The 18,344-nt window shown below is 42.2% G+C and overlaps 1 protein-coding gene across 7 annotated transcripts in view; it reads left to right on the top strand.

Moving 5' to 3' along the window:
* Positions 1–11,181, top strand: part of LTBP1 (latent transforming growth factor beta binding protein 1) — a 367,875-nt gene extending 356,694 nt beyond the window's left edge. For all 7 annotated transcript variants that reach the window (XM_057497285.1, XM_036931602.2, XM_036931601.2 and 4 more), the window contains 3 exons: positions 5,244–5,366; positions 8,694–8,843; positions 10,177–11,181. In XM_057497285.1, the coding sequence (XP_057353268.1) occupies positions 5,244–5,366; positions 8,694–8,843; positions 10,177–10,358 (455 nt within the window). In that variant the 3' untranslated portion in view covers positions 10,359–11,181. The remainder of the gene's footprint in view (positions 1–5,243; positions 5,367–8,693; positions 8,844–10,176) is intronic.
* Positions 11,182–18,344: the final 7,163 nt, after the last annotated feature.

Below are 18,344 nucleotides of genomic sequence, written 5' to 3'. Positions count from 1 at the left end.
CCTTCCCCGCTCCCAAACCCCACCCTGCCCATCATGTTCGCAACTTCTGCTTGAATGAATGAGTCTATCGATCCATCCCTCAATGAAACAGTGACATGCCTTGTGTATCAGTAAAGCAGAGCACCATGATCCTGTTCAATAGATAACACTCAAAAAAAATAGGTCCCGTCCCAGGACCAAGAAAGTGGAAAAGCAGAACGAGAACTCAAAACTTTGACTCGGGGCCCTTGCTCTTTAGTATACCCAATTTTCCTTCACAACTCAGCAAGTTTCAGTATGAGGGAAGCAGGGTTCCTGCCTGGTCACTGTGGGTTAGACTATTCTTGATAAAGAGCATAAGCAGACAGACACCTGAACAGGTGTCCAGATGCCCAGGGTATGGCATTGTGAGTACAGGCCTTTCTGTCACATGCTCTTCTCTATCATCAGTACTGCAGTAAGCTCTGCAAATGGTCAACATTTTTCTAATTTCACAGCTTTCACTAATTTTAGTCAAAGAACAATGCCTCTTAGACTGCTGGCCCAGCATGCACTGGGGTAAATATTCCCACAGTCCTGTCTCTTTTGTGCATTTCCTGGTTGTATGTAGAAGTTTTCCAAACACCATCATTATTTACTCATACATATGCACAGCTGCAAGGAAACACCTGGCCTAGCAATTTGAGCAAAAAAGGACCCATTTTTCTTAATGCAAAAGAATTGGTCCTTGTTTTTCTTAGATTTGAAAATGATGCACTTCAAACTTAAGAGCACTGCGTTTTTTTAGCCCTGATGTGTGGAGAATGAAATGCAGCCGATTCGTCATTTTGAAAGGCAGCTGAACTTAATCTTCTCAAGTCAGAACTGAAACTTCACCTCCCAGTTTTCTCACATGCCGGAGGGGCACGGCGACATGTGACTGTCCAGACCGGCACCACAGATGTGTCTGTCATGGGGAGTGGAGCTCTCCTGCCAGGATATAAGAATATGCTTCCCATTGTTGCTGACAGCGGGAGCTCCAGACCCACTGGCTCCAGGGGGTAATTTTTAAACTTCTTTTCTATTAAAAATTAAAATCAAACAGCACCATCTGTCCTATGAATCTGCCATACCCGGAAAATAAGTGTGATCGACGGCCTGGATCTTGTTCAGACCACTTATTGTGCGCATGTCCCACACCATCCCATGTATGTCTTTCAAAGCTTTGATCCAGAGCTTAACATTTGTGCTGGGGAGGTGAGGGGATGCAGGGGCAGGGTGGGAGGCAGGGGCACTTCGAGGTCTCAATAGTTCCATTTCCTGTCCACTTCACTTTTGTGTTTGACTGGACCCTGGACAGACACACTGTGTGGTGCCTCGGAAATGGGATTTGCCTCAGGAAGTGTGAGTCCTGCTGAGCAAAGCTATTCCTTTGTACCACGCCCCAGACAGTTAGGTGCTTAACAGTTGGCCTGCCTATGCACAGGGTGTTTTGGAGAAGGAAAAAGACTCTAGGGACAGAAAACGTGTTCATCTCTACATGTTCAGCTGGATGAAGTGGCAGCCAAGAGATTCTCATGAGAAGTTATGGAAACATTTCAGGGATCTGCTATTCCCAGGCTCCATACCTTCAGCCAGCCTCAATTAACCATATACCCACGCTGGACTGTGGCCGTGATCCAGCCCTAGGAATAACCAGGCCACGTACTTCCAAGCTGGAATGGGTTTGGTTGTAGCTTGGGGTGCTCAAGGCCCAGCACAAGCTAGAAACATATATGTGCCCAGATCCTAAAGAGGATGCATTGCTGAGGGCTCACTAGGAAATTTTGATATGCCACTTGCTCCCCTGGAAGATGAGAAACCTACTGTCAACTCAAGACATTTCTGAAGGAGGCAGGCATATGTGAAGAATTGTTGGACATCAGTTTTTCCCCTATACGTTGAGTTCGCTGAATCTAGTGGTAAAATGCGCTATTTCTCCTGCTTCATCACTGTCTGGCCACCTAGTTACCTTTGTCAGGGCAGTCAATGCTTTTGTGTTTTGAGATGAAGTCCCTGAAGACATCTTTCTCCATTTACCATGGTAGAATTTCCCTCCATCCCTTTAAAAATTCCAAATTCTGAGTAATCCTGAAACAATATCTAAAAACACCTGGAGGCTGCTTTCATTGCTCTTAATTTACTGTCCAATTTTTGCCCACTGACAAACCACCTTTTAAGTTTTGCTGACTCTAAAATTTATGTCAGTCATTGTGATACTCTTTAAAATTCCCCATTTCTTTCCAGATGTTCACTAGGGACTTAGTGATTTTACCTAGGAGGAAAATTGTAACCTCCTTTATCTTGGTGCTTCAAAATTTATGAACGATTCCATAACGTCATCTCATTGTTTTGTACATCAATAATACAGGTAGGCAAACAGGAATTATTGTCCCCATGTGACAGATGTGGAAACTGAGACTTGTCCAAAACCACTAAGCTGGAAAGTACATGGTTCAATTAAAGCTTGAGCCCCACCTTCTGCCTCCAAAGCCCGTGTCCTTTCCATTACCCATGTTCACTTCACCCCTTGCCCTAGCCAAGAATGAGAGCAGAGGTACACAACTGGGGAGGCAGCATGGATGGATTAGGACAAAGCCATCCGTGCTCCCAGGAAAATAACTCAAAATGTACTTCCCGGTGATGATGGGACTGTAGCGCATCTTCAAATATACAAGAGAGAACACTTAGTGCAGGAATTATGTCTTGATAACTGGCCAAACTGTCTTGAAGTTTGGAATGTTGATGTGTTAGAGAAAGTACAGCAGCAGAGGACAGTAAGTTCTAGAATCTTAAAAATGCATGGCCCTGGAAGAAGGGAGAGGAAAGAAGATGTGGTGAGTCCAGAGGACCCAGCCCCATATTCTCTGCTCCCCTCTCTCAGTCCAGGCTAGGTCAGGAGCCCACCTAGTAACCACTTAGTAATCCCCAAACACAGCTTTCAGTTTGCTTTCTCACTACCTTTCCTTAGCTGTTTTTAAAAAATCCCTCCAAAATATATTTTCCTGGAAGATAAATCCTACGCATCTACTTAGTTTCAGGTCAGGCGCCACCTTTTTCAGGAGGTGAAGCTGACCCTAAGCATTTCACAGGAACAGAAGTCTGTTGTTCCTCTTACTACCTCACATTGGGTCCCTTCCTTTTGCAAAGCGAGTTGATGAGGATTTGAGGGTAGAGACCAATTAATTCATTTCTTGTTGGAGGAGGTATGGTCTAGGGAAAGAGCCTAGACCTGAAGACCAGACCTGTCCCCTGGACCTCGAGTCTGCGAGGCTTCCCGGACAACCAGATGTTGGAGAGAAGAGCATGCTCACACATCTCCAGATTTAGTTTTACAAAATAAGAACATGAATTGTTTTTTTTTTAATATCCACTCTTGATCACAACTGTTGCTTGGATATAAAATATTGAGCAAGCCTCCCTTTCAGATGTGCAGCAAATACATATAAAAAGTCATGACAGAAAATGACCTCAGCTCTTGAAACTTGTGAACAGTTCAGTGATCTCACTCTCTCAGGGAAATCCTTAATTCTTTTCCAAGCCTGAAGCAGAACTGACAGCCATTTGTGTTCTCTTTATTTGAAGTTGTGTTCTGTTGAGTCAAGGAATTTTTTCCAGGTTCAGCTATTTCCTTAATGACATTACTATTTCTTATGAAGTGGTTTCATGCAAAAGCATTTGGATGTCTGGGGTCTGCATGTTGTTCCTAGAACACTTCCACACAAGAACTTTAGGTTGAGGCAACCGTAATCCTACCTACTAAGTGAGTCCGGGTCTTTTCTGGCCTTACACTTCCTTTATGCAATTCTAAGAGAGAGCTGTGTGAGTCTGTGTCACACACACACCTCTTTGACCCCTTTAAGTAGGGGGCATACAAGCATTTATACTATTGCTTTAGTGCACTTCAGTATGTTACAGAAGGAAACACAATAGAGGAAAACTCCCTCCATCTGTGGTCCAGGCCAGGATGGCCGTTGCCTGTGTGACTGCCTAAGTGTCCATTCGGGGGCCTGCTGACCAGCACCCCACAGTACTGGCAGAGCTGCTGATGTCTGGGGAGCCCCAGCATTTTTGCCATCTGCTAGATGAATCCTTGGGCAGTGTATTTCTGTAAAATATGCATCGTGCAGAACATGAAGCTCTCCCTCCTAAAGCTTCCTTCTTGAGACCTTGTTAAGTAACTCTGCTCCTAAATGCAGGCAGGAGCCTGGGACGGGATGTGCAGTGAAAGCTCAGTGTCTGCAGAACAAATGGGCAACCGAGATCCGATGCGTCAGGGGGTCCTGTGCGGAGGACTAAAGGAGAGTTTAAAAGGCAGATGGCTGTGGGGCTGGCCCCTCTCAGAACGGGAAGTAGTAACTGCAGATAAATATATCTGGGGTGCAGAAGAGGTAAGGACCCGAACTTCTTAGGAGCTGAGACGGTTGTAGGAGAGGCCCCAGGGCTAGGTGTGCACACGGAGCTGCCTTCCTGAGTCCCCATCTGGAATGCCCGTCTGCCCGCTGTTGCTTAACCACTCTGGGCTTCTGTTTCCTCATCGATAAAATGAAGATGGTAGCAGTACCTCTTCATAGAGTGGTGGGAGTGTTTTAATTAATTAATTTGTATTAAGTGCTTAGACCAGTACCTGGCATGGAGCAAGCATTATACAAGTGTTTATTATTGTTACTATCACTACCACGACCACACTGTTATGACCATCATCATTTCTATAAGGACCAGGTGTCTGTAAAGTTAGAATAGTTGCTGCTAAGTTCAAATGGTACCTAGGAGCACCCTCACTTGGTGGTTGTCCCATTTGGATCCCCAAAGGTACGTTTCTTCTGTGTGTAGTTGTTGGAAAAGTACCTGTCTCAAAGAATGACTACTCTGTGCCTTTAAAATGTTTTGATGATCACACCCGATGGGGTCAGATAAACCCATTCTTCCAGAGGCGTTGAAGTACTCTCAGAGTGCCACTCATTTTCTCAATTCCTTACTCTTTGGAGATATGCTTTATCAGCTGTGCAGCTACCATTTTTGGTCTTTGATTTAGAATCTTAACTGTGCGGGACAGCGGGCACTGTCTGTGGCTCAGCAGAGATCCCATAAAGCCTGAGCCGCCGTCCCGGTCAGTGGTGCTGCGGGAGCAGAGGGCACGCGGCGGGCAGCGCCCTGGCGGATTCCCGCTGCTGAGCTGTGAGTGGCGTGTCTGGGGCCCAGCAGACAGCGATGGTGTATCACACTGCTTGTGGTTTGCTTCTTAGACGACTATGCGCAGCTCTGCAACATCCCCGTCACGGGACGCCGGCAGCCGTACGGACGGGATGCCCTGGTCGACTTCAGTGAACAGTATGCTCCAGAAGCTGACCCCTACTTTATTCAAGACCGTAAGCAAAATTTTTTCATGTACTTTGAAACTAAATTGGAGTTAAACAGGAGTCAAGGGTTCCCAAATGTAGTCTCTGGGGATTTGTTAGAAATGTACATTTTCGGGCCCACTCTAGACCTGCTTAGAAACTGGGGTGAGAGCCAATAGTTTTACCCACCCTGTGGATAATCCTTATGCATGTTTGAGCTGGCAACCAGTGGATCAAATTGTTAGTCTTGCTGGTGGGATGCTGTTATGTTCCTTTACAGTAAAGCAAATTCTCTTTCTGTTGTAATATCCTTAACAGAAGTCATTTCTTTACCCATTAAGTGGTGGTCTAGTTTAAGGGCCTGGGTTTTCTTGAAAGCTGGTTGTAATTACAGTCTGTTTTTATACTAGGAAGAGACAAATGGTAACTGTTCTTCGATATCTTTATGGATATTTTAGTGGGAGGTCCAAAAAGGTTCTCTTCTAATCAGAAATTAATGTTTAGAACCAGTCATGAGGGGATTTATTCAGTAAGAATGATGTGCCGGCCTTTTCTGGATTTGAGAGCAGAGTTTCTGGGTGGGAAATGGCGTGTGCACCACATGCGATCCCTGTTCCTATTGAGAAAGAAAATGCCTGAGAGTGTACATACCACGGGAGCAGCACGAGGAAGCCACACGTGCTTTATGTGGGGGGAAAACTGAGCTTTCTAATTCAGACTAATTATTCGAAGTCTGAAACAGGATGGTACAAAATGAAATGTTAGTAAGTAACAGGTGGTCTTATTTCAAGAAGGGAAATAGGGAAGTGGAGTCCAGCTGCCTAGATCACATCTTGCAGAGAAGCCCTCCTCACAGCACGGGAAGGTGCACCACATGGTGCAAACAGAGTCCCTTCCTTCCTTCCTTCCTTCCTTCCTCCCTCCCTCCCCTTTTGTGTTTCTTTGAAGGATGCAGTGTATTCCCGCAGAGTTAAAAGTGCTTTAAAATTTCCATGAAAACAGCATTCCGTTAATCCAGCCAAGCTGATGAACACACACCCTGGTCCAGAACAGGGCCAGCACCCAGAAGCCTCCCCTTCCCCCGCAGGGGTAATCACCATCCTGACTTCCAACACCTCGGAGTATGTCTTTCAATCAACAATGCGTAACCATGCAGTACTTTATGAATATGTCCAAATGTACTGACAGCTGTAAGACTGTGCACTTAGGATTTCCACACTTCTCTGTGTATATGTCATTGGTCAATAAACATTTACCTTAAGAAAAAAAAAAAAAGGAGGGAAAAACTACTAAGGTTGAAAGAAAGCCCAGCCTGCCTGCCCCATATATCCAAAATAGCAGGTTCACTCTGTATGCAACAAAGTCCCACAGCTTATATGTGCATTCTCTGTCGCATTATAGTTCAGATTCCAGGAATTTTAATGTTGAAATGTTCTGGCTTATGTCACTTTTTTAATGCTGATGTGGCTTTAAAACTCTTCTAATTCACTACAAATGTTGAGAAATAAACATGCTGGTGTCGTATCAGTTTCCTATTTAGCAACATAGGAAGTTGATATGCAGTTCCAAGACCTCCAGCTTTGACTACGTAATGGCTTTTAAATTTCTTACAAGTTCCAAGAAATATCTCTTCCTTCCCAGACCAGGAGCAAGGGGGCTTTCTGGCCTGGATGTAAAAGTGATCGTATTGAGTAGATAGTAACATAAGAGGGGAGGCTGAGGTTTCTTACCACCTTTATGATGTTCCATTTCCTACCTTCTGTTTATTTGGGAAAGTTGAGCTGATGGCTGGTCATACCTTTAGCTGGAGCAGTTTTTATAAAATTGGAATCTCCTAGCGCATAGATCAACTTTTTCTTAAATGGACCAGATAGGAAAATGTTAAGGCTTTACAGGCCATATGGTCTCTGTTGCAGCTGCTCAACTCTGCTATGGTATCATGAAACCAGCCACAGACAATACATCAGTGAATGGGTAGGGTTGTGTTCCAGTAAAACTTTATTTACAAAAATAGGCAGCCAGTCAAATTTGGAGCAGGGGCTATACTTTTGCTGACCCCTATTATAGGGTCCTGTAGAACTCCTGAGAAAACTCCTGTTTAGGGAGTCTATTTGCTGTGTGTGTAGGAGTTTCAAGTTTTAATTCCATGTTTCCGTTTCTTTAATAATAAAGAATTATTTTACTAGTTATAAAGTCAGAATGATTTTACCACAATACCTGGAATTTGAAAATACTTTCATAGATTAAGATTTTATTTTAAGTCAGTATTTCTCAAACTGGCTTTGGGTTTTCTGCTGGAATATTCTTGATGGTTCAATATTTTTTCCCCTTTAAATTTTTTAAAAAGGCCCATCATGGATGTATCACTCAATTTAGAAAATCACTGTTAGACCTTTAATAGCCCTGCAATAAGAAATGATACTTTGCTGTCCCCTGCAGTCTCACTCTAGAATTACTTCAAAAGCCAGATAGTTCTGTCTTTGTTTTGTTTTGTTTTTTAAGTTAATGTGGAGAGGTTCTGAAGTTGGAGAGAGAATGAGAGGCCAATGACCAGTGTGTTTGGGTCACCATGGATTTATATTTACAACTTTCCACTCTAGGAGGAGAGCTGAACACTCTTGATTCCTGGTTAAATAGTTTTTAAAGAACTAAACTCTAGCTCTGAGTCAGTTTAAAAATACCTAAACTATAGAAAAGAGCCAAACAAGGATTTCTTTGTTTCCTGAAAAAAAAAAAAAAAAGGGAGCCTTAGTTTTCTAAACACACATATGATGTACCTTTTCATTTATCAGGATGTTTTGAGTCCCTTTTAGTGCCTTTATCCTTTGATCGTCTGAGATCCCTTTTGTAAGGCTCATTCCAGAGCCAGAACAAACAGACTGCCTGGCAAGGCCGGCCTGGCTTTCCACTGCTCTTGGAGCGGCAAGTGAAAAAGCACAGCCATGAGCTTTCATGCATCTTCTGAGCAAATGTCTAGTGCACCCTGATCGTGAATTCCTTTGGTTCCATCATGACAGGTGTTCTGACATTAGACCTACCGAGAACTCAGGAGATCTGGAATGTCAGATAAAAACTTTTAATTATTAAGAGCAAAAGCAAAAACCATATTTCCATTATCATTTTACATGGTTTTAATATAGATCAACACAATTCAAGATATGGGTCTAATCTATACAAAATTTGTAATATCTTATGCTTAATATTGTATACAGAGATATTCAGTATTACATTTTCATGCTAACACGCAGGCACCTGAAATATGTGTGTATGCTGAACCATAACCTTAATAATGATACAGTTTTTTAAAGGTGTGAGAGGTTGAAAATTTCTAACTTGGCTCCTGTCCTTTCCTTTCAGGCTTCTTAAATAGCTTTGAGGAGTTGCAGGCTGAGGAGTGTGGCATCCTCAACGGATGTGAAAACGGACGCTGTGTGCGGGTGCAGGAAGGCTACACCTGCGATTGCTTTGATGGGTATCACTTGGATACGGCCAAGATGACCTGCATCGGTAGGAATGATGTGTGTCTAATGGGAACTTAATCTCTTCCTGAGATCCCCTGTGGCCAGATCGCATACAGTCATGGTTACTCATGATCAATTTGCAGAGCTTCAGTTTGGGAAGATGAGAAAAGTTCTGGAGATGGATGGTGGGGACAGCTGCACAGCCATGTAATGCCACTGGACTGTCCACTTAAAAAGGGTTAAGACAGTCAATTTTATGTTCTGTATCTTTTACCACAGTTTTTAAAAAATAGAGTTGATATTTCATTTAGGAATTATTCTAGTGGTATGTCTGAAGGAAAGGCCAGAGTGTTCCAGGGAATTGCCTTGACTTTTTAAAATTTAGCTTTTGACTAGGCAGCAAGCAATGTTTTTGTTGAATGCTTGACAAAAACCTATGGAAGTATAGATGCCTGAAAACCTTTAAGCCAAGGGCCTTTTAGCATAGACTCCATTGGGTCCTGAAGACAACACTGAGCACATGGAAAAGGATAAATGTTTATTGTTCTTTTAAAAATAAGAGGGAAGGCAATGAGAGGGAGGGAGGGAAAGGGGGAAGGAGGGAAGGATATTGAACAATTTCCATGGTAATCACTGGAGAAAGTTCCTCCTAAGATTAACACTCACACACACTCTCTCCCTGCTCTCTCCCTCCTACCCCCTCCTCCCATGTGATCAGTGCTATCTTCCAGGACCCAATGGCCTCTATTTAAAAAGGCCCTTGACTTAAAAAGGTTTTTTCTTATTTTTTTGTGTCTCCTCTGCTCCCTCCTGGAGCAGTCCCTTCCTGCACAGCAGTTTTGTTAGTCTCAATCTGTTGTGGGCCTGGAAAGTAGGTAACCTGGACTATTACAGGTGTTTCAAGTATCCAAGACCCTTTCTTTCCTGTGGAAAGAAATCTAATAACTGACACCTTCAGAGAGGCTGCTCAGAGGGCTCTCTGCTCGCTTGTTTGGTTCTTAGCTTCATTCCTCCTGATAAACATACCCGTTCTAAAACTGTGGGAAAAAATTTGGAAGAAGGATAGTTCTTCCATCTTTCTTGATGTTTGACTACAACATGTCAAGCTAACAAAATGTTCTTGCTCTGTGTGGAATAAAGGGGATGGAAATTCTAGAACCTCCTGGATATAATCTACCTTTTTTAGATCTAGAAAGTCTTATGTGTCTCGCATGTGACTGAAACAATGAATATGGCAAAGACTGTACAGTGTGCTGTGGGGAGAGCAGAGACCCACCAGGCTGCGTTCAGGCGGCATGCCTTGATGCCTCAGGTAAGCTGAAGTTACATTTCCTCTCGGAGTGAAGTTAAAGCTTGTTTCCCTGTATGTCCTATTACAGATGTCAATGAATGTGATGAGTTGAACAACCGGATGTCTCTTTGCAAGAATGCCAAGTGCATCAATACCGAAGGTTCCTACAGGTGTTTGTGTCTGCCAGGCTACGTCCCTTCTGACAAGCCCAACTACTGCACGCCACTGAATACCGCCTTGAATTTAGAAAAAGACAGTGACCTGGAGTGAAAGAGAAGCCACATAACCGAAGCCCATATACTCTGCACTGTGTAAAGGGGTGGAGAGAGATGTATTATACTTGAGACATTGCATCTAAGCCGGAATGTTGGAAATGAGGGAATGTCCTGGAGTTGCTTATACTCAGAAGAGAATGAGAGGAATCAGTGGGAGCCTGACTGGTGTGACAGACCAAATGGACGTTTCTCAGATAAAAAAAACAAAAACAATATATATAGTCTGTTCATATGTAAAATTCAGTGGAAAAGAGGCAGAATGGTGCTGTTATTTCAAACAGAAGGTTGTATTATTATGTTGTTTTGTTACTATTGCTTGATTAAATTTGGCATTGAAATAGCGGTGGGAATATTTTATATAATTTTTGTTTTCTGGGTGTGCAGTTCCTTGGCCACTGGTTTTCTTTTTCAGATTTTTAAAAAACAAATCTCAAGTGCACAAGTCTTTGATAAAATACTGTTAAACTGTATTATAAGTTTTGTCACACAGGGTTAATGCTATTCCAGGTCTGGAGCATTTTTAAAATCCAAATTGTCTGTCCTGTGGAGCAGGCAGTGATATTATTTCAAAACTTTTATACACATTTGGAGAAAAGTACTTTATATTTACGGTGTACTGATTTTCATGTCCATTCTTAGCCAAGCTGCTAGTAGGCGGCAATTGGATTCCTTTCCTACATTGAAATGGAAGAGCTAATGAGCTTACATTAGTGATATGTAAAGTAAGCCCAGGAGAAGTTTTTGAAAACCTGATGATCCCAATATATTTACTATTGTATGTTAAAGCAAAATAAATCACCATTTTTTTAAGAAAAAAATTCTACCTGAGAGTAATTGTCAGTGAGCCCCCGTGTAAAGGTGTGTCTCCTTCCTTGATTTTTAGCACTGGTTCTCTGTTCATGTAGAGTCTTCTATGGATTCATTATTAGGTTTGCTAGATGTTGTGATAGGCTGAATTGTGTCCTCACAGGTTGAAGTCCTAACTTCCCAGGACCTCAGAATGTCACTGTATTTGGAGATAGTCTTTAAAGATATAATTAAGGTAAAAATAAGATCATTGGGGTGGGACCTAATCCAATATTACTGGTGTCCTTAGAAGAAGAGGAGATTAGAACACAGACACACAGAGAAAACACCGTGTGAGGACACAGGGAGAAGACGACCATCTACAAGCCAGGAAGGGAGGCCACAGAAGAGACAAACCTGCCAGCGCCTTGATCTCCAGCTTGATTGTAAGAAAACAGGTTTGTTGTGCGAGCCATCCAGTCTGTGATCTTTTCTGGTAGCCCTAGCAAAGTAATACAGATACATAGCACAGGAAGGAGAAGCTTTAGAGTTCTAGTTCCTGCTTAAAATACATCCACAGTCATCCAACTATTTATTTACTTACCTTAATAAAAGCATATGAGTTTCAAAATAATAAGCAGGCATACCCAGCAGAAAAGCTCTGCATTTAACATTTTCCTGAAAGACAGGCTTTGGGTTTGGAATATCTGGAGTAGGCAGAATAAAGGCATATCAAAGATGTCCATGTTCTATTCCCTAAAGCCTGTGAATATGTTACCCTATGTGGCAGATGGAGTTCAGGTTGCTCATGAGCTGGCCTTAAGCAAGATTATCCAGGTGGGACCATTGTAGTCACAAGGGCCCTTAGGACTGGAGAGGGAGGCAGGAGAGTAGGAAGGAGACATGAATAATATAGGTGGCAGGAAGATAATAAATAATAAAAAGTAGAAAGACTACTCAACACTGCCACCTCTGGAGACAGAGCAGGAGGGAAGGGGCATGCCCCAAGGGATGTGGGGAGCCTCTAGAAGTTAGAAAGGGAAGTTGCCATTAGCCCAGTGAGACTTGTGTCACCTTCCAACCTGCTGAAGTGTAAGATAACAAACCTGTGTTGTTTGAAGCCACTAAACTTGTGCAGATTTATTCCAGCAGCCATAGAAAGCCGAAACAATACCTAAGTGTCATAAAATGTACCTCGCTTGCTCTTAACATTTTTCAACTAATGTTTATATAGGGGAGAAACTTATATCCCCCAAAACTAATAGCATTTTAAATAAAATTCTGCGTTGGCCCAGTCTTGAGTTATATGCTAAAAAGAAAAATAGTAGGAGTCACGATAGGTGTTTAAAAAGCACAAAGACTGTCAAACAGGTAGGTGGATGTGCCCTATGGTATCGTGGGCAGCGACAGGTTCTCTGTGTCCCAGTCACTGTGAACCGCCACCAGCTCACAAGCTTGTCTTGAATGCATTTCCACAGTGCTTTCCATGTCTATCTCCTCCTTATTTTTACCAAGTGTTGGGTGAGTTCCCCCCAAAATAGAGCAAGTGTCAAAATTGTGAAAAGGAAGCTGCATGAGTATGTGCGTGAGAAGAGCGTTTCCACTGGAAGAGAAGTTAATACCGCACACAAATTGGCGTTGAAATAGTGGTGGGAATATTTTATATAATTTTTGTTCCAAGAACAACTTTGGAAACCTCACTGGCACAAAGAGATGTTTTTAAGCATCTTACTTCCAACATGGTTTTATTGATTGTGCCTTAGGAAATTGGTTGGGAGACTTTGTTGAAGTGTATCATACATCCTGTTAGCATTTTCACACAGAATGTTCAATTTTTACATATAACAAACATTAAGCAGGCAATGCCTTTATGTCATGAAAATACATTTGACCCCGGGGGTTTGAGGTGCCAATGCCTTCACCCCATGCAGTCAAAAACCTGCGTGTAACTTTTGACTCCCCCAAAACTTCTGTTGATTTTATGGTAGCAAATGATAAAGTAGACTAGTACCTACATATATTTTATGCATTCATGACATACCTAACATTTTCTTAAATTTTTTTATATTTCTGGACTATACAGTTCATCTCTGAGTTTTTTCAAATTGTTGCAAGTCTCAAAAAATTTTCCAATGTATTTATTGGAAAAAATCTACATAGAAGCAGACCCACACAATTCAAATCCATATTGTTCAAGGGTCAACTGTACATAGCTTTAAACATGACATATTTTGCATAAGTTTTGTGGTCTAAATTTTGTTTCACAGCCCTGGAAAAAATGATTTGGTTTTGCAACATACATGATTCTTGTAGCTCCATTCAGTAGTTCCGGCGATTTCGATGCCCAATCACCCTTCAAACCGCAGGTTTGGGATTCTGTGGCGGTGGTCCTAGTTACATTAGCCATGAAGAGACAGATATGTAGTAGAGTGCACCCTGGACATTCATTATGCTAACTGTAAATAATCCATTATTCTAAGACATGTATTCCAGCTGCCTGAGGAAGAAGTCTCTTTGCCCATCCACAGATGGTACATAGATCTTTGTACCTTAAAAAGCCAGTAATCAATAACATTCTATTCTTCTGTCAGAAAAATCAAACGCTGCCCTGAAAATTTTAGACCTGGCTATCTGATTTAAGCCTATGTAATCTAAGTTTTACTCTTGAAATCTGCCATGCCAGTTGAAGTGAGCACCAAATTCAAATCCAGCAAATCAAACACTTAAATATATCAGAGTTGTTTTGCACTATTTCATCTCTCCTATTTCTCTAAAGAATGTAGGTTCTGAAGACTATCATAATTTAGTATTTTCACCCACAAAGTGCTAACTTTCTTAATCCAAAATGTGGTTGAATTCTGGTAAATCTTAAGGTCCCCATATTTGCAGAAATGACAAATCTGATTTGCTTAAGAAATGAAGTTCATGAACATTTGGGTGAATGGTGTAAGAAAACAGTTCACATGCATGTCAGTGCTACATGTCCCCCTTTGTGGAAATAAACCATAACCATGAATTTAGAAATTGTAATAACTTGGAGCATTAAGATACTGTCATTCTCATACTCTTCAACTTCAAAGCGAGTGATTGAAGTAAAATGTACTAGGGCACCTCTGATTCACTTCTCAAAGCTTTGGTAAGAAGAAGGAAATAAGAAGGTTGTCACAGATCAATATAAAAGTAATGGGAAATTTCAATTCTAAGAAAAAAAGAATAAGGGGAAGTATCTGTAAAGTACAGAAAGAAATCACAGTCTGATCAGACAGAAGACACTTCTCTGGGAAAAGAGCTCCTTAACTTAGGATAAAACGTTTGTGATCATCACAGGAATGTGCGGGGACTCTACCCAGCTTTCATCAGTTTTGGGGAGCGTGAGGTGGCCTTCACTGGAGATCATATATCTTCCAAGTCACTTATGAAGAAGATTTTTCTTTTTATATTGACTCTGCATAACTAGAACAGTTTATGATTTCTTTTTGTGAACAGACACAGGAGATTCAAAAGGACACTGATCATCTCTCTTGATGCCCCCCACTAGCAACACACACACCTAAGAATTTATTCAAGTTTGCATGAGAATCTGGATTTCTCTAGAGAAAATCTTGTGGAGTCAAGCACGCTCAAGGTCTAGTTCTCAGACCAGTTCTATTTCCTGAGAGAGAAATATCTGCATATTACTTTTGACTCCAGAAAAGCAAAATCACAGGCCTGCATAACAAGATTCCCCAGATGGTCCCCCTGCATATTAAATTTTCTAAAGAAGCCAGTCAGTTGGTTTGGCTCTGTATGGTAATTTCTTGGGGAGCTTGAAAACCTGATGGCCCTATCCACAGAAATTCTGATTCAATTGGCCCGTGAGGCAGTGGGATTCTTACTCATTGTTACTCTTTGAATAATGTTCCATATCTGTGAAATAGGGACAACAATAACTGCCCTTACTACCTCATAGGAATATAGATGGAACCGAAATAAAATATTTCAAAAGCATTGTAAGCCAGGATACTTTGTGTACAGATAAGGATTGAGGATTCATTGCTCCGTGCCATTAACTGCAGTTTAAAATCTTGACTCCTGCTCTCTGCTTTTTCTGTCAACAAGTGGGTCTGGATTCCTTCTCTCTCCCCTTCCCTCATGCATTCCTCCAAACCTGAGGCCTTTCCTGTATATACTTTGATTTCAACTCCTCACCTCCCCACGACTGTGGCGACTCACCTCATTGCCTAGTTGTTGAAATTCTCTGAAGGAAATGGCTGCAATGAAGAATCTGAAACAGGCTTTTGGAGGGACAGGATAATTTATATGCAAATCGAAGAGTCACCTAAATCTCTGGGGAAGAAAGGCGTGGAATTTTGGAGACAGAATCAGAGAGTGTTAGAAAGTGCACGGGAGAAAGGGAACTGATCAGGAGCAAAATGCTTTCACCTCCACAGGGTGATTAAATGTCATTGGAGACTCACAGTTTAAAATGCTCAATGTTAGTGTAGCACACAGAAGGCAAATAGTGACTGTGGCATCTTACTACACTGATGGGCAGTGACTGCAATGGGGTACAGAGGGTCACGATAACATGGGTGAATGTAGTAACCACATTGTTTTTTCATGTGAAACCTTCATAAGAGTGTATATCAGTAATACCTTAATAAAAAAAATGCTCAATGTTAAAATTGTCAGTGTTCGTGGCTTTCTTGGATCCTCTCATTATTGAAGAAAAATGGCTACCCCGGTAATCTTGAGTGTACCCGAAGTTTTATTCTCCTACCCTGAACGGATCTTGAACACAGGACCTCTAGAAAGGAAGCCCTGTCATCTCTGGGGCCTGGCCCTGGTGACTCAGTGGGAAGGAGCCGGAAGCCCTGTCCACCACCATCCAGCCACACTCAGCCAACGTACAGGCTACTCCTGGATGGGGTGGTAGCCCCAGCCTGGAAACACCCAACCTGCTTTTCCTAGGACACCCTTCCTCCTAACAAAAGCCATGACCTTTAACTTGAGAACCAAGAAGCTGTAAGATAAACAACGGCTTGATTATAAAAGCAGCCAAATCCTCCTGTCCAGCTGCCATTTATGATTTTCAACATCTAGCTGCAAAATGACTTACTTGGAAGCAAGGGCTGGGACAGGCACCTGTGGGCTACCTGCTCCTATGCGCATGAATCAAAACTGGCCGTTTTTACAAATTGTCTGGAGAATTGTTCTCTAAAGTTTTCCCAGCCTGGTATGGATGGGGCAGAAACTCACTTCCTGAAGGTTATTACCACTTCCTCCTCTCAAAGCCACCTCTGCTTTCTCTTCATTAGTGGTCTAGACCATGCTATCCAGTAGAACTTTGTGCAACAAGGGAAAGGTCCTATACCTGATCTGTCCAATGTGGTAGCTACTGTCCACGTGTGGCTAGTGACTGTCACATTGGGCAGCACAGCCCAAGGCTCTGACCTTCGCTGGGCCCCGCACTTCACCAGGACCTGTTATCTCCCAAGTCCCTCCCCCATCCGGAGGTTCCAGGGAGGAGCTAGGCAGAAAGCTTTTGGTGTCCAAGAAAATGATGTGTTTTCTACAATTGCTTTCCAAAGAAAATGCTCAGTCAGTGTTTAAGAAAGTCAACAACAAATGAATTCACATGAATCCTCTAGTCATATCTTCAGAGATCCACACACATTTCATATTCACCAAAAAGGATCATTTTTCCATAGCAGCAAAGAGGGGTGAAAGGAAACCATGGATTCCTGAACCCTGGAGAAAAAGCCAGACATAAATGCCAAGACAAAACTCCATCCCTAGCTCCTCCGGCCTTCAGTACCTTGATTCAGGGCTTCTCTGCATGTGGCCTCCAACCAGGAGCATCTTCATCACTTGGGAACTTGTTAGAAATGCAAATTTTCAGCTCCACCCCAGACCTATTAGATCAGAAACTCTGGGATTGCTACCCAGTTAACAAGTCCTCCAGAAAATCCTTATGCACAATAAAGTTTGAGAATTGCTGCCCTACATAACCATCTGTTCAGTGGGCAAAAGGTGCCCACTGGGCTCCAGGAAACAAGGGAGTTTTCTCAGTTCGATCCTTACCCCCAGTGCCCTCCCAGGAAGAGATACTTAGATAAGAGCTCAGTTGACTTCCCTTTTGCTATTTCTTTCCCCTATCCTGCCAGCTTCTGCTCAGCTGACCAGCCCAACTTCCCCTTTCCAAGTGGGCCCCCCACCAAAAAAAAGTCTACTCTCTGAGCGCCTCAACCAATAGGTGTTTTATTTATTGAAGGCTTACTAAAGCACTCCACTAATTATTTTCATACATTTCACATTTAGTCCTCATAACCCTGGAACGTAAGTATTAAAAGGTGTTGCAGTAGCTAGGTGTTCCCAGCTCATGAGAGCTGATTGTGCGTATCTATTCCCAACTCATGCTGGTGCTGGAAACTGGCCATGGTGATAGTATTTACACCACAGAAATTGGCAGATAACTGACTGTTAAACATTTAGTAGGTCACCACTGAGTTATGCTTTGTTATAAAGGAGGGAAGCAGGATCAGTGGAGTTGGCCAAGATTGTTTATATATGAAATTTAACCCCAGATTTTATAACTCCAAAACCAACCTGCTTTTGTTAGGGGGATCTCCTGGTGATAGTCGAGTTTGTTTCAGTCAACTGGGAGTATCCAGATTCTAAATAGGAGAAATACAGGTCATGCTTAGAAGGCACCAGCTTCAAAGTACCCTTCTGTCTAGAGCAGAGAGGGCTCTGTAGGCTCAAACTGGTAGGATTAGGTGTGGGGGAGGGGAAGTTGTGTTAATCGGAAACAATAAAGTCACACTTTCAAGGACAGGCTTAAACTATTTTTTAAGTATTTCCTTTTTAACAAAGCCTTTTAAGTTTACGATTTCTTGGCTACTGTCTTTCTTAGAAAAACTGGCCACACCAATCTGTAGTAACTCAAGTTTAACTGGGAACTTACTTTCCCTGCACTGGACCTTGAGATACAAACAGGGATTTTGATTGGGTATACACTGAATGTGAAGATCAATTTGGAGAGCAATGCCGTCTTAAGAATATTAAATCTTCCAATTCATGAACATGGATGTCTTTCCATTTATTTAGGTCTTCTTTCTTTCAACGATGTTATGTAGTTTTCAGAATACAAATTTTATATTATTTTGTTGAAGTTTTTGCTAAGTATTTTATTCTTTCTGATGCTCCCATAAAT

This window comes from Manis pentadactyla, chromosome 2 (genome assembly GCF_030020395.1).
Source record: "Manis pentadactyla isolate mManPen7 chromosome 2, mManPen7.hap1, whole genome shotgun sequence".
NCBI lineage: Eukaryota > Metazoa > Chordata > Mammalia > Pholidota > Manidae > Manis > Manis pentadactyla.
This window is presented reverse-complemented; position numbering and strand designations above follow the sequence as displayed.